The sequence below is a fragment of the Aptenodytes patagonicus genome, chromosome 14, assembly GCF_965638725.1.
Source record: "Aptenodytes patagonicus chromosome 14, bAptPat1.pri.cur, whole genome shotgun sequence".
NCBI lineage: Eukaryota > Metazoa > Chordata > Aves > Sphenisciformes > Spheniscidae > Aptenodytes > Aptenodytes patagonicus.
Window position 1 is genome coordinate 1,318,481 of NC_134962.1, and position 24,324 is coordinate 1,342,804.

General features: G+C 63.8%; 3 protein-coding genes across 8 annotated transcripts; 2 read left to right on the forward strand and 1 right to left on the reverse strand.

Annotated features, from left to right (window-relative positions):
* Positions 1-1,026: 1,026 nt before the first annotated feature.
* SOX12 (SRY-box transcription factor 12) lies at positions 1,027-4,079 on the forward strand. The gene has a single exon (XM_076351758.1). It carries the CDS (start codon positions 1,027-1,029, stop codon positions 1,924-1,926), a length of 900 nt encoding a protein of 299 aa, XP_076207873.1. The 3' UTR covers positions 1,927-4,079.
* A 2,586-nt stretch (positions 4,080-6,665) lies between these two features.
* NRSN2 (neurensin 2) lies at positions 6,666-9,827 on the forward strand. Its single transcript, XM_076351834.1, has 3 exons — positions 6,666-6,839; positions 8,013-8,194; positions 8,307-9,827. Exons 2-3 carry the CDS (start codon positions 8,018-8,020, stop codon positions 8,688-8,690), a joined length of 561 nt encoding a protein of 186 aa, XP_076207949.1. The 5' UTR covers positions 6,666-6,839; positions 8,013-8,017; the 3' UTR covers positions 8,691-9,827.
* A 2,034-nt stretch (positions 9,828-11,861) lies between these two features.
* On the reverse strand, positions 11,862-24,026 carry TBC1D20 (TBC1 domain family member 20). 6 transcript variants are annotated; one of them, XM_076351921.1, is made up of 8 exons: positions 24,001-24,026; positions 20,381-20,566; positions 19,015-19,098; positions 17,357-17,543; positions 16,423-16,524; positions 15,371-15,512; positions 14,450-14,634; positions 11,862-14,304 (listed from the first exon to the last, which is right to left on the reverse strand). In XM_076351921.1, the coding sequence occupies exons 1-8, from the start codon at positions 24,023-24,025 to the stop codon at positions 14,049-14,051; spliced, it is 1,167 nt and encodes a 388-aa protein (XP_076208036.1). In that variant the 5' UTR covers position 24,026; the 3' UTR covers positions 11,862-14,048. The 6 variants fall into 6 exon arrangements, with proteins under 6 accessions (XP_076208036.1, XP_076208035.1, XP_076208039.1 ...); XM_076351920.1 differs by lacking the exon at positions 24,001-24,026 and adding an exon at positions 23,180-23,295; XM_076351924.1 differs by lacking the exon at positions 24,001-24,026 and adding an exon at positions 23,180-23,294 and having other exon boundaries at positions 19,015-19,095.
* Between the last annotated feature and the right edge of the window lie 298 nt (positions 24,027-24,324).

The following is a 24,324-nucleotide window of genomic DNA, read 5'->3' on the forward strand; positions in this document are numbered from 1 at the left end:
GGGTGGGTACCGGGGGGCACGGGGAGGTACCGGGGTGCCCCGGCCGGGGTACCGGGACGCTCGTGTGAAGGTACCGGGGGGTCACCGGGGGTGCCGTGCTGCTCAGGTGGGGGGCACCGGGAGCTACCGGGGTGCCGTGCCGGCGGTACCGGCGGTACCGGGGCGTGCCGCCCCTGCCATTCTCTCCAGCAACCCCTCTCCGGAGGGCGCCCATTGGCGGAGCCGGATATTTCCCCCCCCCCCGCGGCCAATGGGCCGGGGGAGGCGGCGCCTCCCATTGACAGAACCGGCGCGGCGGTGTTTACCGGGGGCGGCGCGGGGGCGGGGCGGCGGCGGCTATAAGAGCGGCACCGGGGGGCGTGCGGCTCCCGGGCTGCCCGCACCGCCCCCGCGCACCCCCCGACTCGGACCCGCCACAGCCTCCCCGCACTGCACCCGACCGGAGCATCCGCCGACTCAACCGGGGAAGCATCCCCGGGGCGGTGCGGAGCGTCCCCGGGCCGGTACAGAGCATCCTCGGACCGGCGCGGAGCGTCTCCGGGACGGTGCAGATCATCCCCGAGCATCCCCGGGACGGTGCAGAGCATCCTCGGACCGGCGCGGAGCGTCTCCGGGACGGTGCAGATCATCCCCGAGCATCCCCGGGACGGTGCAGAGCATCCCCGGACCGGTGCGGAGCATCCCGGAGCATCTCCCGACCGGACCGCTGCGGAACATCCCCGAACCGGAGACCGCCGGGCCGGCCCGGGGTCCCCTCCGGAGCATCGCAGAGGCCGCCGCCCCGGCGGAGCCGCCCCCGCCGTGCGCCCCCGGGCCCCGGCGCGGCCCCCTGCGCCCCGCCCCGCCGCCGCCGCCCGCTCCGCACAATGGGGGCGGCGCGGCGCGGCGCGTAGCGGCGGGCGGGGAGGCGGCGGCGGCGGCGGCGGCGGGCGGGGAGGAGGAGGAGGAAGAGGAGGAGGAGGAGGAAGAGGCGACGGCGGCGGCGGCGGCGGCGGCGGCGGCGGGGGGGGGGTTCCCGGCCCCGGCATGGTGCAGCGCGGCATGCGGGGCCGGGGCGCGGAGGCTCGGCGGGAGCCCTGCGCCCCGCTGCCCGCCCGCGACGCCGAACCCGCCTGGTGCAAGACGCCGAGCGGGCACATCAAGCGGCCGATGAACGCCTTCATGGTGTGGTCGCAGCACGAGCGCCGCAAGATCATGGACCAGTGGCCCGACATGCACAACGCCGAGATCTCCAAGCGCCTGGGCCGGCGCTGGCAGCTCCTCCACGACTCCGAGAAGATCCCCTTTGTCAAGGAGGCCGAGCGCCTGCGCCTCAAGCACATGGCCGACTACCCCGACTACAAGTACCGGCCTCGGAAAAAGGGCAAGGTGGGCGCCGGCACGTCCCGCCCGCGGCTCCCGGTGAAGATTAAACCCTCTGTCCTAGGCCGCGTCTCCGCCAGCCGCAGGCAGCCCGCCAAGCCGCCCGCTGGCCCCGATGCCTCGCAGGAGCCCGCGCCGGAGGTGTCGGCTGAGGACTGCCCCGTGGCGCCCAGCACGGCCGCCTGGCACGCGGCACCCGCTGGGGAGCGTGACCCCCAGGAGCCCCCCGCGCCCCCGAGCCCCGCCGCCGCCTGCCCCGAGCCGGGGAGGTCCCCGGAGAGCGGGTCCCCTTCTCCCATGTCAGCCGGGTCCCCTCCCTCCTCCTTCAGCTCCTCCGACGAGGAGCTGGAGGAAGAGCTGCTGGGGGTCCTGCCCGGGCGGGCCCCCGCCGGTGCCGCCTGCGGTGCCCTGGACTGGTCCGTCTTCGACAAGGACCACGACCTCTTCCCGCGGGGCGGCTCCTCGCACTTCGAGTTCCCGGACTATTGCACGCCCGAGGTGACGGAGATGATAGCGGGGGACTGGCTCATGTCCAGCATCTCGGACTTGGTCTTTACCTACTGAGTCCCGTGCTCTGCAGGTAACGCTCTTTTTTTTTTTTCCCCCCCCCCTCACAATCAGGTCGTATCAAAAAAACAAAAAAAAAACAGGAAAAAAAAAGAAAAAAGAACCGAAACCAGCTGTTTACATGCAGGAATCAGGTATTTTGCCTTGAAGCCGCTGGAAGGCAGAGCTCCCTGCTCACCCCACCCCCCTGGCACACACCCACTCCTCGTCCGTCCGTCTGTCTGGCCCTTGCCTCGCGACCGCGGGACGCGTGGCTGGCCGCCGCGGTTATTTGCCCGTGAAATGCGAGCGTCTAATCGGGTTTTCATTGTCAGCGCCCTGCGCCTGGCCCCTTCCCCAGCGGCTCCGGCCGCTGCGGCGCTGCTGGCCATGGCTGCTCCCGGCCGCTCCCTTCCCCGTGTTCCCTCCCGCTCTCCGGGTGGCGGGAGCACCCACGCCAGCCCCGGCTCTCGGTGCCCATCCCGCCCTCCCCATTCCTCGGGGAATGGCCGGTTCCTTTTGCTTTTTGACTGCATTTAAAGCACGGCTTCAATCTTCTCCTCTTCCTTGTTGCAGCCCTTGGGGAGGGATCCCCGGCTGCGCCACGTCCAGGGGTGGCAGAGCCATGCGGAGCCCTCCCTACCCGACGCCCTGTTTTGTGGGGGGGGTCCCCAGCTTCGGGGGTTCAGCGTCCCACAGGACCGGCTGTTTCCCTGTGTTTTCCCTGCGGTGCGCGCTCCCCACCGCTCACTTTGGGAAGAGCGAAGTTGCACGCACGTGATCCGCACGTGGACGCGGGAGGCTGTGTTGTTCCTCTCGCCAGGCGGTTGTGCAGAGGAGGCTGTGCTGCGGGGGAGCCCGTGCCCGGAGCCGCCCCGAACCCCAGTGGGGCCAAGCCCTTCCTGAAGCAGCCATCCCCCATTTTAGCCTTGGACCCGGTGCTTGCGCAGGACCCCCTCTGGGCTGGCTCGCCTTGGCCGGTGGAGCCGGGTCCCACCGTGCCCGGCTGCGGTGGGCGATGCTGACGGGGTGGCGGGGAGCAGGCGGGGCGGGCTGGCTGGGAAGGGATGCTGAGGGAAATCTGCCTTAAGCAACCACCCAAATGGGGCCGAGAGCAGCGGCAGCCGATGCCGGTGGGCGTGTGGGGTGTGGGCGATGCTCCAGCACGGTGCTCCTTCACGCAGCACCACGCCATGCCCCCCTGCCGGCTGCGCCGAGAGCAGGGGCGTCCCGGCAGAGTGCTGCCAAGGAGCTTCCCGTCAGGGAAGGTGCTGCCGCAGCGGCTCCTCCAGCTGGGTTTTTCTTTGCTTTTCCTAATGGCTCCTTCCTGCAACAAGCCACCTCCTCCCGCTGCCGGGGAGCACATGGCTGCCGTGCCAGCTCGGCGGCGGCCGCCGCAGGCTGCGTTTGTGGGGCAGGGGCTGCGCTTAGGTGTGGTTGTGCTGTGTGGTGTGCCGGCGGGGACCCCGGCCACCCCGAGCTGCCAGCCCTGGGGATGTGGCCATGGCAGGGGCTGGCAGTGCCCAGAGGAGCTGTACCGGGTTCGGCAGGGACCGCTGCTTGAAGCAGCCTCTGAGGTCCCCCACGGCTCCGATTCCCCAGGGGCTCTGGGTGTGCGGGAGCCCCTCTGACCCTTCCCAGGCAGTGGGGTGCTGGGGGCAGTGGGGCACCTGCTCCCCAGGGCTCTGCCTCCCTGTTTTGGGGCTGCTGGTTCCTCTGGTCACACGCTGCCCCATGCCTGCCCATTGCCGTGGGGCTGGATGGAGCCGCGACCAGGGGAAGGGCATCCCCCCACCGGGTCCTGACATCCTCCCCGGGGCGGCTCGGAGCGGGGGACCTGCCTGGCCCCGCTGCCAGAGGTGCTGGTGGCCCCGGCTCAGCCGTGGGGACAGGCACCGCGGCGCAGGGAGAGGTGTGTCCCTGGGCCCTTCGCAGGGATGCTCGGCGTCCCCTAGCCCAGTCCCCGGCGGCCTCGGGGTCCCCTGGCGGCGCCTCCCTGACGGCCAGCCATCAGCATTGTAGATGTGTCGGTGTGTAGCAGTAGCTGTGCGTGTGTGTGTCAGCGTTGCGTTAGCCACGGTGTTTCAGTAGCCCCGGTGCGGGTGCCAGCCTGCGGAGGCGGGCGTGCGTCACGCATCAGACACGTGTTCCCTGTATAGAGTGCGTCCCCATCCCTGGCCCCCCCCTCTCCTCCCCCCCCCCCCCCAGGCCGTTCCCCACCGGACCCAGCCCCACCCAAGCTGGAAAAGCCAAATAAGCGCCGGGCCAGCCACGACGCCGGCAGCCTGCTCCTGCCTCGCCGCCACCCCGGGGGGCTCTGCCTTCCCACCCCCGGGCAGCCCCGTGCCAGGAGCACCCCCAAGCCCCGTCCCATGCGTGAGCCGGGTTTGGGGTTCCCGTGGGGTCCTGCAGCCCCGGGGCTCTCCGACGCGCACAGATCTCGCCCAGCACCTCGGTGCCTTCTCGGGGCGCGCGGCCGCCACGTGCTGTGCATGACCCATGGGCCGGGGCGCTCCCTCCATGGACTGTCAGGCGAAACGTTTCCTCAGGAGCAGGTTCTGGGTCAGCGCCAGAACCGGAGCCAGAGCCGGGGCCCCCCCGCCCCGGCCGCAAGCACAACACCATCAGCTTTGTCCCCGTCACCCCCCCCCTCCCCGTCCCCCTCCTGCCCCCTCCTCGAGACTCGCTGGGTGTATTTGTCGGGGGAGAACCGTTGTGGACAGTGGTGGATTTTCTGTGCCGTGTGGTTGTAGTGCTTAGAGACCCCCCCAGCGTGCGGCCCCCTCCCGCTGCGCCCCCCGCCTCCCCGCTGCCCGGTGCTGGCTGGCATGCGTGTGCGAGCGTGTGTGCGTGCGCGTGTGGCATCCTGTCATCACTAGAGACAAAGCGAATAATAATAATAATAATAAATTAATAATAAAAATAAACCAAACCTCTCTCAGGAAGAAGCCGCCCCGGCGGTGGCCGAGCGGGCCGGGGGCCCCCGGAGCCGGCGGGGCCCCGGCGCAGCCTGCGGATGGGCACCAGCGCTCGGGGTCACCTTTGTAGTGTCGTGTTAGTGAAGGGTTCCTGTATCTGTTGTCTTGGAGAAATAGGTTTTTAGCTGAGGGGCAGCCCCGTCCCGGGGGGGGTGCGACGCGGCCGGGCTCCGGCTCTGCGGGAGCTCGGCTAACGGTTATCCTGACTGTTGTGACTATGGAATAAAGTGTGTTGGTCTGCTGCCCACGGCTCCGGCTCCTCCTGCGCCGCCTCGCTCCTCCCAGGGGGACGTGGGGCTCCCAGGGGGACGCGGGGTTCACAGGGGGATGTGGGGTTCCCAGTGGCCGGCATCCAGCCCCCAGGCACGTCAGCTCCCACCCTGGTCCACGGGCTCCCCCCCCCCCCAGCCCAAGGGCTCCCACCCTGAGCCCCTGGTTCCCGCGGGCTCCCGCACCGACTGTCCCCTGGGAAGGGTTCACCTTCATCAGCCAGAGTGGGCTGGGTGTCCCCTGGGAGCAGTGCCGCGCTGCTGGGGGGCGTGAGCGTGCATGTGTGTGCACGCATCTCCCTGCGTGTGTCTGAGCGTCCGCTTTGGTGTGCAGTGCATGTGTGTGCACCCCGTGCGTGTGTGTGCACCCCGCGCGTGTGCGTGCACCCCATGTGTGTGCATGCACCCCGGTGCGTGCGCGTGCACCCCGGTGCGTGTGCGTGCACCCCCTGCGTGTGCGTGCACCCCACGCGTGTGCGTGCACCCCGCGTGTGTGCGTGCAGGCTGTACGCGTGTGCACGGCCTGTGTGCGTGATGTGTGGATGCACAGCGTGTGCGCGCGCACATGCACGTGCTGTTCACGCCTGTGCTCCATGCACGCGTGTGCTCCGCGTGTGCCTGTGCGTGCGTGTGCGGTGCCTGCTCCGTCCACACGCAGCCCCACGGCACCGTCAGCTCCACCCGTGGGGGGGCGGGGGGGGGGGGCAGCCCCGGCGGTGCCCCCGGCTCGGTTCAGCCCGCGGGGAAGGGACGGGGATGGGGACGGGGGGGAGGGGGCGCCGGGGCGGGGGCGCTAATCCAGCCCGGCAGGGGGGCCCGGGGGGCCCCGGGGGGGCCCGCACCACTTGCGTCACTCCCCCACCCCCCCCCCCCGCCCGCAGCTGTTGCCACGGCAACAAGGGGAGCCTGGAGCATCCTCAGGTACCGCCGGCTCCTCCCGCCGCGCCGGCCCCTGCCCCGCGCCCCGGGCGATGCTGGGGACCGGGCTGTCTCCGGGAGGGTGGAGGCGTCCGGGGGGTGGCCGTGCTGCAGTGACCCCCCCAGCCCCACGGGAGCGCAGGGCTGCACCCGCTCTGGGACAGCACCCAGCACCACCCCGGGCCCTGGGGTGCCCCGGCCGCAATCCCAAAACCACGGGGGCAGCGATGTCCCAGCACCGCGGCACAGCAGCCCCTGGCCACGGGCCCCCCGCTCCGAGCCGGCCGGGAGCAGGGAGGCCCGTGGCTCCGGCCCGGCCGCAGTCCCGGCTTGCCGGCCATCGCTGCTGCCCTCCTGACCTCACCACGGGCCGGGGCCACGTGGGGCCGGGTGCCCAGTGCCTGGCGCTGCCCGCGCAGGCACGTGCACACGTCACTGCCACGGGCCCGGCTCTGAGTCACGCACAGCGGCTGCACGCAGCATCTCGCTGGCTCCGCAGGCAGCCGGGGCTCCCGGCCCTGAAGCAGGGACCCGCTCTGCCCGTTCCCTTCCACCCTGGCACGGCCCCCCCCCCCCCCCCCCCCATCCCCACCCCACGTCCCTGGGAAGGAGGATGGTGCCGGGGCTGTGTTGAAGCTGGGGGCTAGCTGCCCACCTGTGGACGGTGCCGTGCGATCCCTCCTGGACGGGAGGACAGCAGAGGGACCGTTACTGGTGACAGCACTGGGACAGGGAAGGATGTGCTAAGGCCTCTGCCCCCCCAGAGGTAAGCGGGGAGCAGGCAGGGCTGGGAGGCAGGGGTGCGGGCAGGGGTAATCCTGTGTGGGGACACAGGGGGGATGCAGGATGAGGGCAGCTGGGGGGGGGGGGGGAGTAATGGGCACCAGGGGTGCACCAGGGTGGTCCCCAGGGTGAGCCCCCCCCTCCCCCCCAAACTGTGGCAGCACCAGGCTGGCCCCCCCAGACCCCTGCACGTGAGAAGGGATGGAGGGACAAGCGTGTCCCCAGTTCTAGGGACGCCCAGGCTGAGGCAGAGGGGCTGGGTCTGTGCTGGGGGACAGCCAGTCCTGCGGGCAGCGTGTTCCCCCCCCCCCGTGAGGCCTCTCCACCACAGGGCTTTGTTCAGCACCGCAGCCGGCACCGAAAGGGTCCCGGTTCCCCCCCCCCCCCCCCCCCCCCTTTGGGCTGACATTTCCACACACATCCCCCCCCCCCACGCACACGCACACGCCAGGCTGGGGGGCTGCCCGGGCAAGGGCTGGGCAGGCAGTTCCCATGGCAATGCCCCATCCCTGGGCAGGCAGCGGGGAGGGGACGCGGTGACCCTGTCCCCGCAATGTGGTGGCCGTGTGCCCGTGTCCCCGCAAGGCAGCGGCCCCTTGGCCACCCCAAAGGTGGCCGCATCCCTCCCTGCCACTGCCCCTCCTTCCCCATCGCCAGCGATTGGGTGGCTGCCGATGGCCTGATGTCGGGCCTGATCCTGCCAGCACGGCGGCGGGGGCTGTGCTGGGGCTGTGCTGGGGCTGGATCCGGCCCAGGACGGGCAGGTCCCCGTGGTGCGGGGGGTGGGGGGGGCATTCCCTTCCTCCATCCCATGTGGAAGCCCCACCGGGATAAGGGCAGCGATGCTCTCGGTCACCCCGAGGATGTGGCCTCGGCCTCGCTGCCCCGGCTGGGTCCTGGTGGCCAAGACAGAGCCCTGCAGGTGTGTGGGGGGGGCAGCTTTTGGGGTCCCTCTTGGTGCTTCCCAAAACAGGCAATGGCCCCTGCATGGGGGGTGCATCCAGCGCTGGTGCCCTGTTCCCCTGCCCTGCACCCTGAGGCGAGGGCAGGAGCCGACAGCCCCGCGGGTGCTGCGGCTGCAGGAGGGGAGTGGCTGTGGGTCCCAGGGTCCTGTTACTTTCCCCACGGCTTGGCCCGGCCCCCCTGTGCCCCCCAGGCCCGATGCCCGCCCGTGAGCCGGATTGCAGCTGTGGCCGCGGGCCCAGCGTGGCGCAGGGGAAGTGGTACGGGGTCCGCTCCTACCTCCACCTCTTCTATGAGGATTGCACCGGGGCCAGCCCCGACTGGGACGGGGACGGGTCCTCACCCCACGGAGCCTGGGCCCCCCTCATCTGGAAGGTAAGAGACCCTGAAAACCCTTCCTCCCTCTTCCCCCTGGAGATGCACCCCCCCTGCCCGCATCCTGCGTGGGGTGCATCCCACCACGGCATTTGGGTGGCCCTGTCCCCAGGTGAGCCTCTCCACGGGGACCCTGTTTCTGCTCATGGGGGCCACTGCACTGGCTGCCGGCTCCCTGGTGCCCCCGAAGCTGGAAGGGATCGGGGAGGAGGAGTTCATGGTGCTGGACGTGCAGGCAGTGCGGTACAACCACGTGCTGGGGACGTGCCGGCTGGTGGGCATGGCGCTGTGCGCGGCGGCCAGGATGCTGGGTGCCGTCGGGCTCCTCTCCTCTGCACTGGCCTTGCGCCGCCCCCAGGAAGAGGAGCAGCAGCTCTCGCCCATCCTGTGTGGCAGCCCCCCGCCGCGGCCCCCCGCCACCTTCGCCCCGGTGGGAACGGCGATGCCCTTCAGCATCTCCCGCGTTCACGGCGTCCAGCCCCAGCGGGACACCTGAGGCCAGGGAGGTGACGAGTGACGCCCGGCACGGGGCCGAGCCGTGCTGCACCCCGGGAGCCGGCTGGATCACCCGGAGCTGGTTTGTGGCGAACACTGTGGAGCACCCGGCTCAGTCCCAGCATGGCTGCCACGTCCCGCCGTCCCCCCGCCCTGCGGTCCCCGCACCCTCGCTTCCACAGCTGCCGCCGCTGCCACTGCTCAGTAAAGATGCCGAGAAATCCCTTTGCTGGCGGCTCGGTGGCCGTTGCTGTGTCTGTGTCAGAAATGCCGCGAGCGCCGGGTTTCGTGTGGCGGCCACCACCTGCCCCCACCGCCAGCGGCACCTCATTCAGTTCGGCGCGGAACTGGATCAGAACGCGGGAGCGAAAGGATTTGGCCCAGTTTCCCCGTCGGAGGCTGCTGAGGCTGTTGCTGGCGGCTGAGCACAGGGTATGGGGCTGGAGCAGGGGGCACAGCGTGTGGGGGCACACGCAGGCCACGTGGCTCCATGTGCCCTCTCCTGCCAGCCCAGCACAGCCCCGTGCATCACCTGCCTTGGCCACCAACATCTCAGCTCCCCTGGGATGCCCCTGCACCCCGGGGTGCTGCTGCGTCTCGGTGGGACGGTCCTCGCTGCACCACCGGGCCATGCTCGGGGGCCAGCATCACTCTGGGAGCAGAGACCACCTGGAGCCCCCGGAGGCATCGCTGCCGCTCACCTGGGGGCTGCCTGCGCTCCCTGGTGCCGTGAGGCTCCTGTCCCATGTCTCTCCAAGGCTGGGACCCGCCAGGGCCTTGCGTCACCCCACAGCAACCCGTGTGTTGCAATACACAGGTGTTGTGCAGCGCACCTGGCATCCCCGGCCCACGCGGCCCTGAGGGCACCCACCCACTGCCGGCACGGGCTGGCTGCAGCAGGCACCATGGGGGTGCCAGGGCCCCAAACTCTGCCTCCCATTCCCCCCGGCTTGGCCCTGTGTCCTTGAGAAAGCTGAGCTGCTCCTGTGGCCTGGCACGTCCCCTCGCTGCCCCCCCCCCCTGCAGCATCAGGGCAAGACCATGACCACGTCGCGGCAGAGCCAGGGTGGAGGGATCTGGCCAGCGGCACCCGGCAGCCCCTCCAGTAACCCTGGGCCAGACCCGGTCACACTGGCCGGGCTCGGGCGCAGCGGGGCTGGGGCAGCTGTCCCCTCAGCCGGGGACCAGAGCGGGAGGGCGAGGGGGGGACGAGGAGTGGGAGAAGGGCCCGTCTCCGTGCCCTTGCGGGGTGCCGATACTGGTCGTGCTGATACAGGGAGGCAGGCAGGGCAGGTGGGAAGGGAGGCAGGGCAGGCAGGGCAGGCCGGGCAGGCAGGGGAGGGAGGGGAGCCGGACCAGGCTGGCATGTTGCAATTGGGCTCGCAGCGGCATCAGCCGCAGCAGGGACGGACAGGACGGGATGGGAGCGGGCGGCCACCAAGCCCAGCCCGGATCCAGCCCGGAGGAAACGGCTGGAGGAGCCCCAGGACAGCCCTGAGCTGGCGAGGCCAAAGCCCCCGCGCCCCCAGCCCCGTGTGCCGTCCCTGTGCGCGGTGCCCCTGACTGCCGGCCCCGGGGGGATCGGGCCGTACGTCCTGCTGGAGCCGCGGGACGGGGGCCGCTCCTGCTGCGCCGTGCACGGCTCCACCGAGGCCGAGTGCAGCTGCCAGGTACTGGCACCCCGCACTCTCCGGTGTGGGCAACTGCTCTTTGAGGAGGATGGGGAGGAAGAGCTGCACAGTTAAGTGCCCAGAGGTGCAAGGCGAGCAGGAGAGGAAGAGGAGGGCTCCAGGGCCCGAGAGCGGAGGTGCCCAGGAGTGCAGCTGGTGGCTGTGGCAAGATGCAGCCACCTGGACCGGGATGCCGCTGGGACGCCTCTGTGTGCGCCGTCAGCTCCCGGTGCCCAACCCCGTGCCTTTGGGGAACTGGGGGACCGTGCCACCGGCAAAGCTGCCATGGCCGGGAGCAGGTACGGGGGGGTCAAACGCAGCCGTGGCCCCCACCCTCAGCACGGTGCTGAGCCGTGTCAAGCTGTGCCCAGCCTGCACGTGCACAGCGTGCCAGGCTGCACCCACACAACAGCACCTGGGAGGGACCCGGCTATCTGCACAGACCACCGCTTCCCTGATTGTGCTCTTTTTGGGTAAATAAAAGACGTTTTGACATTTCCCTGCGGGCTGTTCTCTCCGCTGAGTCCCAAACAGGCCGCAGCTGCCTGGGGCGAGGCCCGGCTGTGCCTGGGAAGAGCACACGGCAGCTCTGTGCCAGCAGGCGAGGGACCCCGCTGGGCAGCTTAACCCCTCGGCTGGTGCTGGGCTCGCTGTCCGGGCTCCCGGCAGGGCACCCACCCCGGCAGCGTGCCAGAGCTGGGCATGACATTAATGCAGTAACAGAGGCACGTGGTGCAAGGAACGGTGCTTGGCTGGCTCTCCAGGCTTCCCTCTGCCGCAAAACCGCAGCCCTGCCTGCCCTCCAACCCCCAAAACCCCACCGAGCCCCCCAGCAGCCCTCCACACCCTGCGGGCCTCCGCCTGCGTCTCCCTCCCAAAAGGCTTTGAACGCTATTGAGAAGATCGCTCCCGGAGAGGAAGCCACAGGGAACCAAAAATAGCCCCGGCCCGATCCGTTAAACACGGCCGCCAGCCTCGTGCCGCCCAGCAAAGCCCGTTCCCAGCCCGGGGAAGGCGGCTGCGTCATCCCGGCTCAGCGGAGCATGCCCGGCCGCTGGAGGCTGCACGGGGGAAGCGGTGAGGGCCGGGCCTCTGCCAATGGGCACCATGCCCAGGATCTCCTCCCGCAGCCGGGCGCCCGGCCTGGGGTGCAAAAGGGGCCAGGAGGTCAGGCCATTCACAGCCCCGCTCTGCCCGCCGTGCTGCTGATGGAGGAGGGGGACACACACACAGACGCCCTGGAGTGCCGGCGGCACGTGCAAGTCCTGGCGTTTAACCAAAGGTAGGCAGACGGAAGGAGAACAGCAGCCGGGGCACGCAAGCGCCGTTTGGCTCTGCTCCTGCTTCTCTTCCCACGGGGCTGCCGGGTGTGAGGCCACACGGGTCGGTGACCGCAGAGCTGGCCTGGTTGCCGCGGGGATGTGCCAGCTCTGGGCCACGGGGTGCCACGAGAGCAGATCCGGCAGCCCCGGCCCCTGCCAGCACAGGGGGAGGGAAGGAAGTGTGTTTAGTAACTGTTTATTTTACAGTTATAGGGTTTGTACAAATCTGCATTTACACGGGTAGGTATAAGTCTTTGTACAGAGTAACCGAAGCACCCGAAGCGACCGTCTCCTCCCAGGCCCTTCCTCCCCTGGGGACAACGCAGAACTAAAGTGCTTCATGGCTAGGGAGTGGGGGGGCTGCAGGGGCTTCCCCCCACGGGGGCTCCAGCCATCCCCTCCTTCGGGGCAGCGGGGGGAGTGTACAGAGGGGTCCTGGGACCGCCGGCAGCACCCCCAGGTCACCACAGACTCTCCTGCACCGCGAGTTTCTAAAGTGCTGAATCGCCCAGCCCTTCGCCCCGCGCCGCTGCTGCCCTGGGGAGGTGCTGAGGGCCAGAAACAGGCTCCACCGCCTTCAACCACGGTGGGAGAGAAGACCCGTGAGCAGCCGCCGGCTCGCAGCAGGGGTGCGGACAGCCCTGGCACAAGCGAGCAGCAGAGGGAACAGGTCTCACCGCCCTGCCTGCGCGAGAGCAGATTCACACACTCCGGCTTTCAGCCCGCAGAGGCAAAGGAAACCCCTCTGCTCAGAGTTTTACGGAAACACAGGTCAGGCCTGACGACTGCCTGCACGCCCTCCGGCCAGCCCGACGGTCAGAAAGGCACGGCCCCTCCGAGAGCGAGGGCCCACAGGGCAACCCAGGACTTACCCAGAGGCGGTTACGAACCGACAGGCAGGGGGTTGGGACAGGAGGGTGCTGAGTCTTGCAGGGCACAAGTTTTGTTCTCTATCCTGAAATCCCTAACTCTTCAACCAACACCTAATTTTCAGGTGTGCAGCCCCTGGGCACGGCACAGAAGGCTTTGGGCACAACACAGCAACGGCGGGGGAGCTGGGTGGGAGCCGTAAGGGACGGGTAAGGGCACTTGCGGGAGGTTTAGCAGCTCAGGGGAGAGGTAGAGGCATATAGTATCTATTGGCTTTGTCTCACTGGGACACGGAGTTGTCAGAAGGATTTGCTGCTTAGCTTGGAGGGCAGGGAGCGCTAGGACTGTTAACGGGACTGGGTGGGGAGACCAGAGCTATGCAGGGATCAGGGGTGGCCTTTCTGGGAAACTCCCTCACTTGCGTTATTCCGAGGGGCAACGCTGAAGTCTGATCAGCTCGTGGGGGAGATTTGTGACAGATTTCCTACCACAATGACTTCTGTCCCATGCAAAGTGTTTCACAAGGTGGAAAAAGCCTTTCTCCACATTAGAGCCTGCTTCCAGAGCTGTAAAAACGTCTGCAACGGGTGTTTATGGTGCCGCTAAGACTTGTGGTGATGCGATCTGGCACATGACAGCAAAAACCTCAGGCAGGGCGAGCAACACTCGTCTCTCACCTTGCTGACCCAAGATATGACCGTGCTACTGCCAGAGAAGGAGCCCCCACAACCGAGAGCTAAGCTCCCTCTGGCAGTCTTGTGGATCTGCTCCTGTTCCCTGCCCTTCTCTCCTGTAAACACATCAGGCTGCAAAGATGAGGAAGCAAAAAGAGCCAGGGAGTGTTACAGACCAGAGAGAACCTCGTGGCAGGGCGCTGACAGGGGTTCGTGAAAGGTTTGGCTCTACTCAGAGGTTGCCTATAGGAAAGGGAAGGGTCGGACCACCAGCAAGGCTGAACGCAGGCGCAGGGGCATGCTGGCAGCCTGCAGACAGGAGCAATGCAGAGCCAGAGAGCTGCCCTGTTCCTCAGGAGTGTAACAGCCCCTCGCCCCCACACACGCACGCACCCAGGCCAAACCCTGCCATGACACTCTCCTCCAGGTGAGGATCCACCCTCACTCCCACTAATTATCTCCAACAGAGAACGTGGGATCGTTTCGGCACAGCCCACGCACGGCTCTCCACTCGTACAGTCACCTGTGCGCAGCCTGAAGAGCCTGACTCGTCCATACCTCCGGTTCCTCATGAGACGGCGGTAGCGCCCATCTGCTCACCCCTGCACGGGGAGGAGAGAACAAGGTGAGCGTCGGTGTGGGGAACAATCCTGCTGGGCTGGTTCCCATCAGTCTCTGTCGCAAAGGCCAAAAGCGTCACTGGACGCAGCAAGAATAAAAAATAATCTTCAGACAGGTCGTTTCCGGACACGTCGTTTCATCAAAACATCACCCTTTCCCGCCAGGGAAGGACGTGGTGACAGGGAAGGCCCTTCCTCTGGCTTTAGGGGAAAATCTGCAGTTCAAACTTGGGTGCCCACTCCAGCGCACTCTTCACCACAGCCAGGGCAGCTGCTCCCAGCGCGACCGTCAGCCCCATCACCGCCAGCTTGACAAAGCGGTTGGTCCTTGGCTTTGTCAAGATGGATTTTGTCCGCTCCTCCCCTCGGAGCCGCTCCCTGAAGCGCTGCCTCAACACAGTGTCTGGTCTCTGCTGCACTGACGCCAACTCAAAGTCCTTAAAAGTAGAAGCCGCAGTTCTGCAAGAGAAGAAACAGGTAGAGGAGCGTCCCCAGCTCGCCTTTGGGACCAGCCTCCTGCCAGGGAGGAAGATCTTCGTGAGGAAGCAAGACCTGGCAAGGGGATGTACAGAACACACGGGCACACGGGCTGCCCTGCACTCACCGTTCAGCCTGCTGCTGAGCTGCCTCCCTGGCAAGTTCGGATGGTGGGAACTGGACAAAAAGGTCCCCAGCTCTGCTGATCAGAGTCTCATAAGGAAGGTCCTGTGGAATCTGGGACAGGAGGTGGTGGACAGAGGCCATGTCGCACTCGCAGTCCAGAACTTCCTGCTCCCGGTACAGCACGATCTGCAGAGAGGAGCGAGAGAGCACTGAGGACAGCTGGGGAAGTGGGGATGACTTCTTGTCACTCGCTGGCACTCCCTTCAGAGCCGGAAGAGAAAAACATTTCGCTTCCAGCTGAAAGACCTGCCCTTCCTCAAGGGGACACACTGCAGTGAAACATTCCCTGCCTGGGAAGAGAAATGCCAAACCCTTCCCGAGACTCTGAGGCCATGGAAAGCCCCTTTCTGGGTAGTTACACCTGTCTTCTGAGCAGAGCCTGTTACTGGCAGGTCAGAGATGTGGGTAGAACCTCAGCAGGGCTTGACTCCACGACTTGCCCTCAAACAGAGATTTGTTTGGATCTCCCACAGGAGAAAGGGCAGATGGACGCACAGTGCAGGGCTGCCCCCAGCCAGCCGGGCTGCCCCCAGCCAGCCAGGCTCCCCAGCACTCGAGCAAGTGCCCAGCAGCAGGGCCAGCACATGAAAGCAAAGCAAAACACCAGGTCATGCTGCCTCCACGGCACTGAACTGGAACAGCCTGCACATCTGGACACCCCCAGGCTGCCCCGAGCTCCCCTGGATCCCACCTGCCCTCCACCACCACCAAGGACATCGCCGGCCTTGGGGGGCCCCTGCAGAGCGGGGTGCAGCCAGGGACAGCAGCAGCACTGGCTTTGCCAGCCCCCCTCTGCAGCCCCAAGCTATCAGCACTTCGCAATGGTTCAGTTAATCCCCCTACCATTCCAGCCAGTACCTACCACAGCAGCAAAATAAATGGGCATCAGCGGATGGCAAGCCAGGAAGAAGTCGTATAATCGCACAACGTGCCTGAAGTCGGACAAAACGTGCCCGAACCAGGTGATCAGCCAGCTGAGAGCAAAGATGGTTCCCACCTCCGCACTGCACAGAGACAAAGTGCTGTTAGGGCAGCTGCTGCCAGCAGCTTGGAAACAGCGCCAAAATGCTCTTGGGCGATCCCTGCGCCGCACCTCCATGTCTGGGAGGGGAGACAGACCTGGCTATCAGCAGAGCATTCAGCGCTCAGCACAGATCCATGAACTGCACCTCTGATACAACCCCAAGGCAAAGTACTGCCACTACTCGTCTCGCACCCAGCGGGGTCCACAGTAGAGGTCCAAATGCTCTGCTTTCAGGAGAACCTGAACGTGTGACGTACCACGTCACTGTCTGGCACACTGACCTGAGGACACCTGAAGTCCTGCAGCACAGTCAACTTTCTACATTCCTTTCCACCCTAAAGGCTTACTAACTTCTGGGAGTTTCTAATCAAGCTTGGTACCCAAAGACGTCCTGGCCGTGAAATGTAACAGAGACACTTGCCCAGAAAAGGACTCCGGACTGAACCTTCCCACCTACCTTCCTGCTTCTGCTTTATTCTGTCCGGACTACACTTGCATGTCCCTATTGCACAACCTGGGAATTATCCCCAGAACTAGCAACAAACTACAGCAAGGTGACACCGACCACAAAACTGGGCGTGTGAAGCGGTCGTGGCAGCTTTGTATGACACCGTTTGCAACCCTGCAGCCTTTCCAATATGGACTGCAGACCACTGGGATGAAGATGGCACCGTGTAAAACCCCTCCAAACAGGCAGCATAGGTTTGGGTCTGCTCGGAAGCAGAGTGCCACATGGCTTTGGACTGTCACCGTTAGCTGTGGGTCAGCTGTTGACTCACTCTGAGGAAGCCACTGTGGTGCCGGGGACATGCTGGTGCAAACGGCCCCATGAACAGTAACGCGAGACTGGCAGGACAGAGCTAGGAGGCTCCGAGGGAACGTCTGCGTACCTCTGCATGAAGTCATGCACCTCAGGGTTCACCTGGTCTATGATGGGCATCAGGTAATTTAAAATGTGCTTGGTATTGTCCATCGTTGGGTCCATAAAATCCCTGAGGAAAGATTTAAAAGAAGGTCCGTCAAACAACTACATCAGCGAGCTCTCCTCCAGGGAGGCAGCCAGAAGGTAAATAGATGTACTTGCAATAAACAGCTTTGCTGGCAGGGTGGCCCCCAGCCCCAAGGAATTCTGTCTATTTGGGACAGCCTCCTTCCTGCTTTTCTGGGACACACAGGGCTGATCTGCACAGAAAACCCGGACCCAAACAATCACGCCGGTGTCAGCTGACACTTCTTATTCTGCTGAAGTGCACATGTGAACTGTAAAGCCTTTCCAGCACCCAAAACCTAACTCCCTGTCTGGGAGAGGAGGGAGAATCCCTCCAAATCACTCCTCAGCTGAAGGCTTGTTCTCATTTCAGTGCACAAACAGGAGAGTCATTTGACTTGGGGCTCAGGACACTGGCGGTACAGACCACGCTGGCCAGGGCTGTACGAGGCTAAGTGGGAGGCACTGTGCTGAGCCAGCCCCCAGGAGCTGGAGAGGCCCTGACAGCGGAGATGGCCAGAGAACTATGAATAATGCATGCGCGTTGGCTTTTTCAACTTCAAGAGATGTTACAAATTAATCTGACAGCCTTCAATTATCCCCTCCCCAGAGCACAACTCCCTGCAAAGCCACGTGTGGTCACGCTGCTCTCTCAAAGCACCCCTCTGGGTATGGACATGACAGGCAGCCGGCCTTAACCCAAGGCTCTGCCTTCCAGGCTCCCCTGCTCCGGGACAGGCCAACCCATCGGCACAGGCTTCCCCGCAGGCACAGGCGACCCCACAGCTTGAGGACACGCAGGCGGCTCCTCTTCCCCAGCTGAGCCTGGTGAGTACCTGAGATGATGCGTCGAGAGCTTTTCCACCAGAGCCGTGGCCAGTCTGTCCCCCACCACCAGGAGGAAGGTGACCACGATGTCATGGTAGCCCTGGTAGTAGTGCAGCTGGGGGTTGCGCTTGAGGACGTGGAGGATAATATCGATGAGCTCCTCCTGCAACCCTTCCCTCTGGTCATCTGGCATCCCTGTGGGGACAACACCAGGCGGCGGTGGGACAGGCTGTGTCACCTATCGGCGCCTGCCGTGGGAGTGAGCGCGGCTGCGGTATGCAAGGAGAGGACCCATGCATTTACCAACCTGCCTGATCCCAAGGGATGCGGTGCAAAGGGGAAGGGGGGGGGGTAAAACTAGCAGAAAAAAATATCCCGAGTCCTAATCCTGCCCCCCCAAACCCTGACGGCCCAGGGAAGCCGGCCAGTTGTTAGGTTGTTTAACCTTTGGAGCTGCAGTGCCCCTGCCTGTGAGGAAGTCACCGTGGAGGATGGGGAGCGGGGTTTACTGATGTTTGTACAGTGCTGCCAAGAGCGAATCATGCTGCACATCCAGCACCGCTAAGGACATTTTAATCATTTTTAATTTCCCAGGGGTTCTAGAAAAAAATTAAAACAGGACCCATTTTCGCAGCAACTGCGCCAACTGCATCAGATTGCAAGGCCTCCATCGCCCACAACTTTCTGTCAGTCCCCTGCTAACAACGTGTTTAGGGACAGGATGTCACAGGAAAAACATTGTTCCTGCCATGCACAGCTGCAGCCAGTTTCTGGCAGCCCTTGTCAACAGATAAAACGCCCAAAGGCCAAGCAGAAAGTCCCAGCGGAGATCCTGCAATGACAAAGTTCTCCTTTTCCCCTGCTTCATTAGTGCATCTAAAAATAGGCAGGAGGCTGCCATTCAAGGGCAAAAAAATCCGTACTAGCAGACCCTTCAGGAATCAGGCTTGCACACAGTATCTGCACTCGAAAGAGAACCAGAGTGAATCAACTGTTTACGCAAAATAAAAGCAGCAGAAGGGGGAAGCAGATTCTGGCCAGAGTCAGACAGCTGCTGGATTAAATGTTTTATAAATAGCACAAGTAGGCACCAGCCACCCATCAGAACTAAACAACTGCAAAAAGATTTTGCTTCTAAAGGCTCAGAGTTCTCTTAAATTTGGTGCATGAACCCGATTTTTGAGACCATTTTACACCAGAATTTGTTCTAACCACTGACAAACCTGCCTGCCACGCCCCTGAGCTAGACCACGGTCTAAAATAAACTGAAGCAAACGGTACATTTCTCAAGCACTCCATCTATCCTAATCTCACCCTGGTGACAACAGGTGAGGGGCACGCAGGATCTGGGCAGATCCTCTGCGCTGCAACTGCTCGACGGCACCAGCCTGCTGGCAGAGGGGCTCAGCGGGGCAGGGGGAAGCGTAACATTGGAAGAGCCACATCAAAAACCAGCTGTAGCACAGCCAGCTGAAGGAAACCGATAGCCACAGAATAGCTCCACTGCATGAAGAAGCTGCTGTAAGCTCACAAGGAAAAGGCTCTCTAGAAGTCGGAGCAACGGAGCATCACCTACTGCAACCCCCCGAGCAAGGTCTGAGCCAGGAGGAGCCCCACGGCACAGACCTTCCCCCTGCAGAGCGGGAAGAGGAGAATCCCCTCTCACCTGGTGGGAAACGGCGCAGGGATCGCCGCACGTCCAGTAGCACTTGCTGGTAATCTTTATTGTCCTCTCGTAGCTCCTTTCCTGCTGAGAAAAAGACGACTGTGATTAACACTGAGTAGTGCAAAGGTACCGGGAAGAGAGCTGGGCGAGGGAGCCGGGAGAAACCCTGCTGAGGGCAGGAGGATGAGGCTGCACACACAGACACATCACCCCATCGTACGTCCCCTTTTTCGTACCTCACACACCAGCCCTGTCCCCTCACTTGCACTGCCACGCGTTCCGACACTAACGGCACTTCAGTGCGAGCAAACGAGACTATTATTTCTTTAAACAACATACGTTAAAATGGTTAAACTGACACCACTCCCAGCATTCATGGAAACATCTTTGCTCCACAGTTTTGTTGTGCAATTCAAAGCATACTCAGCAGCAGCAAGGCATGATACGCTGTGGAGACGACAAAGAATAGTTTATTAAATAGAAATAATTCAGAAGCAAACCCCACCCATGGGTAGCTAAGATAGTTAAGACAGAAGAGAAAAGAATTTGCTGGCACACTGGACGATCTATGCGATCACGTGAAATTAAATGTTGTCTTCCAGCAGCTCCGATCACCTAACATAATCCATCTCTTGACTGACGCGGGGGGATGCACAATTCTGAATGGCCACAGATCCAGGAACAACAGCAAAAATCTGTCCTGGGGACAGTGACTGTAAAAGCTACAGGACGTGGAGCTTCTGCACTGGTAAGATTTAAAAACCACGCAGGTACCTCATCAGGAAGGTCATTTTCCCTGCTCCTGCTCTGACCAAACACCACACGTGCTTCACGCAACAAACTGCTTCGTCTATGCCTGGAAGAGACACCTCCGAAGTATTTCGGCCAAGCCAGGGCTCAGCACAGCCACCTCTCCATGGGAGCAACAAAAATTAAAGTTTGATACTTTCTGCTGCAGATGAACTTACAGATGCCGGCTAACTGCTCAGGGCCACACCAACCTCAGTGTGAAATTATTTTTCAACCAAAGTGAACTAATTTCAACCACTTTCAACCAAAGTGAACTAATTTCCATCACTGCCACTAGAGATAACACCACCCTCACAGCACAACGGAAATGTTGTTTTTCGGAAGTCGCGTATTTCCAAATCTGCCATTTACATACAACACAGCGCGCGAAGCTACGGCGGGCATGCTGCAGCGCGAGCCCCCTTTGCGCACGAGCTTGGTGGGAAACACACCAGCGTACACAGGGAAAAGGCAGGTCAGAAAGCACGTGCTTCAACCTCTGCCATCCTTCCTCTAGCGTGCACAGAGATCACCGAGCCGTTCTGCCAAAAGCTCCCGAGTCCAGGCTGTTCCGTACCTGGAAGAGGGGGCAGGTCGTCTGTGTTAACACTTAGCAGCTTCGGCCACACTTTGCAACGAATCTCATCCGTCAAGAGCCCCCCCTCGCTGATCGCCATCCGCCTGAGCGTGGCCACGTCGATAGGGTCGCTGTTCAGAGCCTGATAAATTTCCGCCACTTTCCTTTTCTTCTTAGAATCAAAGTCTGTAAGAAGACCACAAAGAGGCAAGCTGATAGGCAACGCCAACACACGGGGGGCAGCAACTCAGATCAGGGGGGCAAAATCCACTCACAGCGATGTCACACACACATCAAGGGAGATGACACAGGACAGTCGGCACACGCCCTGCCAGGACAGGCTCGGGACGACCCCGGCGGGTGACCCACCAGCTGACCGTCCCCATGTCCACAGGCTCAGCACCGGGGGCACCTCACGGCTCGCAGGGCACCCCCACCACTTCCCTATCAACCCCGCTGGTCTCACCCTGGGAGGCAACCGCTGCTCCTCCCGACACGGGAGCCGCCACCGCTGCCCGAGCGGATCCCTCGGCTCCCGTACACCCCAACAGATCACGGCTCCATTCAGGACCGCGACAGCCATGCAAAGTCACCCTGCGACCGTTCGCTCTCTGACGCAGCTGCCAGCTCAGGTGTCAAGTGTTTCCTAAGACCAGGACTTCGTCTTCCTACCGACTCCCAGCTAGACAGCGGCTCCTGGATGCAGCCGTCCTAGGGAGAAGCCTGAGCATTTCCACTGACAGCAACAGTCACAAGAAAGGACTTAATTTTACCAGAGTTAACGAGTCACAAGCATATTGACTTCTCTCCCAACAAACACAAACTGGCCGGCTGTTAGTACACGCGCAGGTTAGCCAGTATTAAACAAATACCACTGTTCTGTGGAGCACATGAACTCGGGGGCAGGTAGGGAAGGGAATAACGCACAAAGCACATGGTGCTCTGGTTTCAGATGGGTTAAACGCACTTACAGGACAGGAGAGCGCTTCCCGGGGAGCTGAGAAGGGACACTATTTCACACTGCATCGTGGTATTTGTCACTGCTGCCTCACGCGAGGAAGGAGAGAGGCGGCCGAGGGCCACCCGATATCCCACACCGGAGCAGTTTCCACTAAGGAGGCTTTGCTGAGCAGCCGTGGGGCTGGAGCGCAGGATGAGGCCGCAAATGCTGCCTTTACTTAAAGGCTTTTTCCGACAGATCCAACTAACACTGCTCTTGGGATCCAAACGGGATTCGTTCGATAAGCGACGTGTCCGAATAGGATTTGGGGCGGGAGGAATTAAAAGGATCCCGATGGGAGAAACAGCTGTTTCTCAACGCCCCACCCTCCCGGCAGCGACTCGGGGAGCACGCTCCTCTGCCCACGTGGCACCTCCGGCATCTCGGCGCTGCCCCGGCCCTCTCCCCGCTCCCGGGGAGCTGCGTGCGAGCGCCTGGCCAGAAGCACCGCTTTCTGCAGCGTCTGAACGGGAGACGGCGGGACGGCAGGCTGCTCAGACACACGGACGCTAAGTAGGTCAAGTGGTGGATGCTGTCCGTTCTCCAAGTACCCTTTTTAAACACTTTTTGGATGAAAACAAGCTGTAACGGCCTACGACAGATCTCCAGCTCCCCTCTAAACACCAAGTTCCTGGTAATGTTAAAGCTTCTAGCGCTCACCCAGTGACCGCGACTTCCTTTTATTTCCTTTCCCGCCCCTTGTGCGAGCAAAGTTATTTGCACACAAACCAGCTCCGCTGGCTGGCCGTTCCCTATCCCCCGCGGCACGCACATACTGGGCTGTCACATACCGAAGCCTCGGGAAGGAGGAGACAAAGCCTGTGGAAGAAACCCCTGTTCACACACAAAGAACTTCAGGAGCAGCACGAAGGAAGGAGCACATATTGCAGGCTCCTCTTCTGAGATTTACTGGCAAATGCCCCAATATTTACACTGTTCAAACGTGCAGCGGACAACAGCTGCAAGTATTTTAAAAAAAGAAAAATAAAATTGTATTTCAAAACCTTTTTTGTGCACCCACAAAACCTTAACTGGCAGCGCCAGTTACACTTTGAAGGCGAGACGGAAACACAAGCTCAGAGCGCGGGGGCTTATCGCGCCGTAACTCAAACCGTACCGTCACGAAGGGTCCACCTGACCGGCCGCGGGTGGATTTTTATTTACTTCCCGCGGCTAAAAACAGCGCCTGGAACAGTTCTCGCTGACGAGCACCCGAGCGCAGCACCCGCCTGCGTGCGGAGAACGCAGACGATCCCCGCAGGCCGAAGAGGGACGCCCGCCCGCACCGGAGCGCGGTTCCGGAGAGGGAAGCAGCCCTGCGCTCCCAAGGGCTGAAACGACGCGCAGGCACCGGGCACCGGCACTTACACAACGCTTCGCAAGGCCGGGCCAGCCCCGGCGCTGCTGCAGAGCCCCCCCCGCCCCCCGGTTACTGCCGTGATGGGCGGCCTGGAAAAGCGAGGCCCGGAGAGCTGAGGGGGCCCGGCCTCGAGTCAGGCAGCGGCCAAACCGGCTGCGCCGCGCCTGCCCGAGCCCGCGGCCTGGCGAGGGAGCCCGCTCCCGCGACGGGGGACGGTTCCGCAGCCGCGGGGGGGGGGGCGGGCCCGAGCGGGGGGTTCGGGCCCCCGGGATCCCCCGGGCCGGCCCCCGCCCGGGCGGCTCCGAGGGCAGCGCCGAGCCCCGCCCCGCCGCTAGGGGGCGCCGCCGCGCCTGCAGGGGGCGCTCCAGCCCCCACTCTGCCTCAGAGGTAACCGGCGCCCCCCGCCCGCCCGCCAGGTCCGGCCCGGCCCAGCCCGTACCGTGGCCGCCGACGCCGTTGCGCAGCGGGCTCCTCCGGGCCATGTTCCCGGGCGCTGCGGCGCATGCCGGGCCGGAGACCGGACCGGGCCGGGCCGGGCTGGGGCTCCGCGCTCCCCGCGCCGTCCGGTCCCGTCCCGTCCCGCCCCCGCTCGCTCCCCCCGCCCCTCCGCCGCCGGCGCGCGGGCGGTACGTCACGGCGCCTCAACGCGCAGGCGCAGATCCGTGAGGCGGATCACGCGGGCAGAAGGGGCGCGGCGCGCTCGCGCATGCGCAGAGGGGAGAGCGCGGCACGTGCTCTCCCCCCCCCCCCCCCTCCCCCGGAGCCCCGGCGCTGCCGGCACGTCTGTTTCAAGGGTTTTATTTAAAAAAAACCCCAAAACCACAAACCCCTAGGCCTCCACGGCACGGCTTCTTCCCAGCGCAGTCGGGGGCGGGGGACACGTCCACCGCGGTGCGGCGCCCGCTGCCACCCCATAAAACAATACCCTTAAACACCCCCCCCCCCCCCCCCCCCCGAATTCCCCCAGCGGGAGCAGCGAGACACCGGCCGCGCCGGGGACCGGCGCCCGCCGCATCCAGAAACGTCCCTCCGCGCACGGGCTTCTTCGTGCTTCCCTGCGCAAGGGCTGACGGGCGTCGGGGACCGTCAGGGCGCTGGCAGCCCCCCTCTTCCCTCCCTCTGGAAGCTCGGAGGGAGCAGCAAGCACCCGCCGCCGTCCGCAAACCTCCCTCCCCGGAGGTACCGGGGAAGAACCGGGTTGAACGTCCCGCGTGGCTCACAACCTAGTGCAAACAACCGCAAGCTGTATTTTTGTCATACCGGGTGCTTTCACGTCACAGCACATCAAGGAAAACGGTCAACACGGTCCGACTTTCACGTCATTCGAGGATATATAAAAGATTAAGTACAATATATTCCCACTGGATGAAGTCACGGAGGAGAAAGCCACCCCGGCGCACGTGAAAAACCTCATCTCCCCTGCCAGTGATCCTCACGGAAAGGGGCCGTGCTTCATGCCCTCCTGCCCCGTTCCCCGTCAGTCGGTTTAACCCAGCCCACGCGCTCCACCCTACCTTGCAAAAGTAACTGAGGTAACATGGAAGTACGTGGCCATCACCCCCCCAAAGAACAAACGAGGGACGG

Coding starts and splice junctions, on each gene's coding strand:
- NRSN2 (XM_076351834.1), top strand. CDS start 8,018: ATGCCCGCCCGTGAGCCGGATTGCAGCTGTGGCCGCGGGCCCAGCGTG. Junction 8,195..8,306: donor GGGCCCCCCTCATCTGGAAG/GTAAGAGACCCT, acceptor CCCTGTCCCCAG/GTGAGCCTCTCCACGGGGAC.
- TBC1D20 (XM_076351926.1), bottom strand. CDS start 21,406: ATGCAGTGTGAAATAGTGTCCCTTCTCAGCTCCCCGGGAAGCGCTCTC. Junction 20,567..21,351: donor GGGAAGCGCTCTCCTGTCCT/GTAAGTGCGTTT, acceptor GTCTTCTTACAG/ACTTTGATTCTAAGAAGAAA. Junction 17,544..19,014: donor CCTGCGCCGTTTCCCACCAG/GTGAGAGGGGAT, acceptor TTGTCCCCACAG/GGATGCCAGATGACCAGAGG.
- SOX12 (XM_076351758.1), top strand. CDS start 1,027: ATGGTGCAGCGCGGCATGCGGGGCCGGGGCGCGGAGGCTCGGCGGGAG.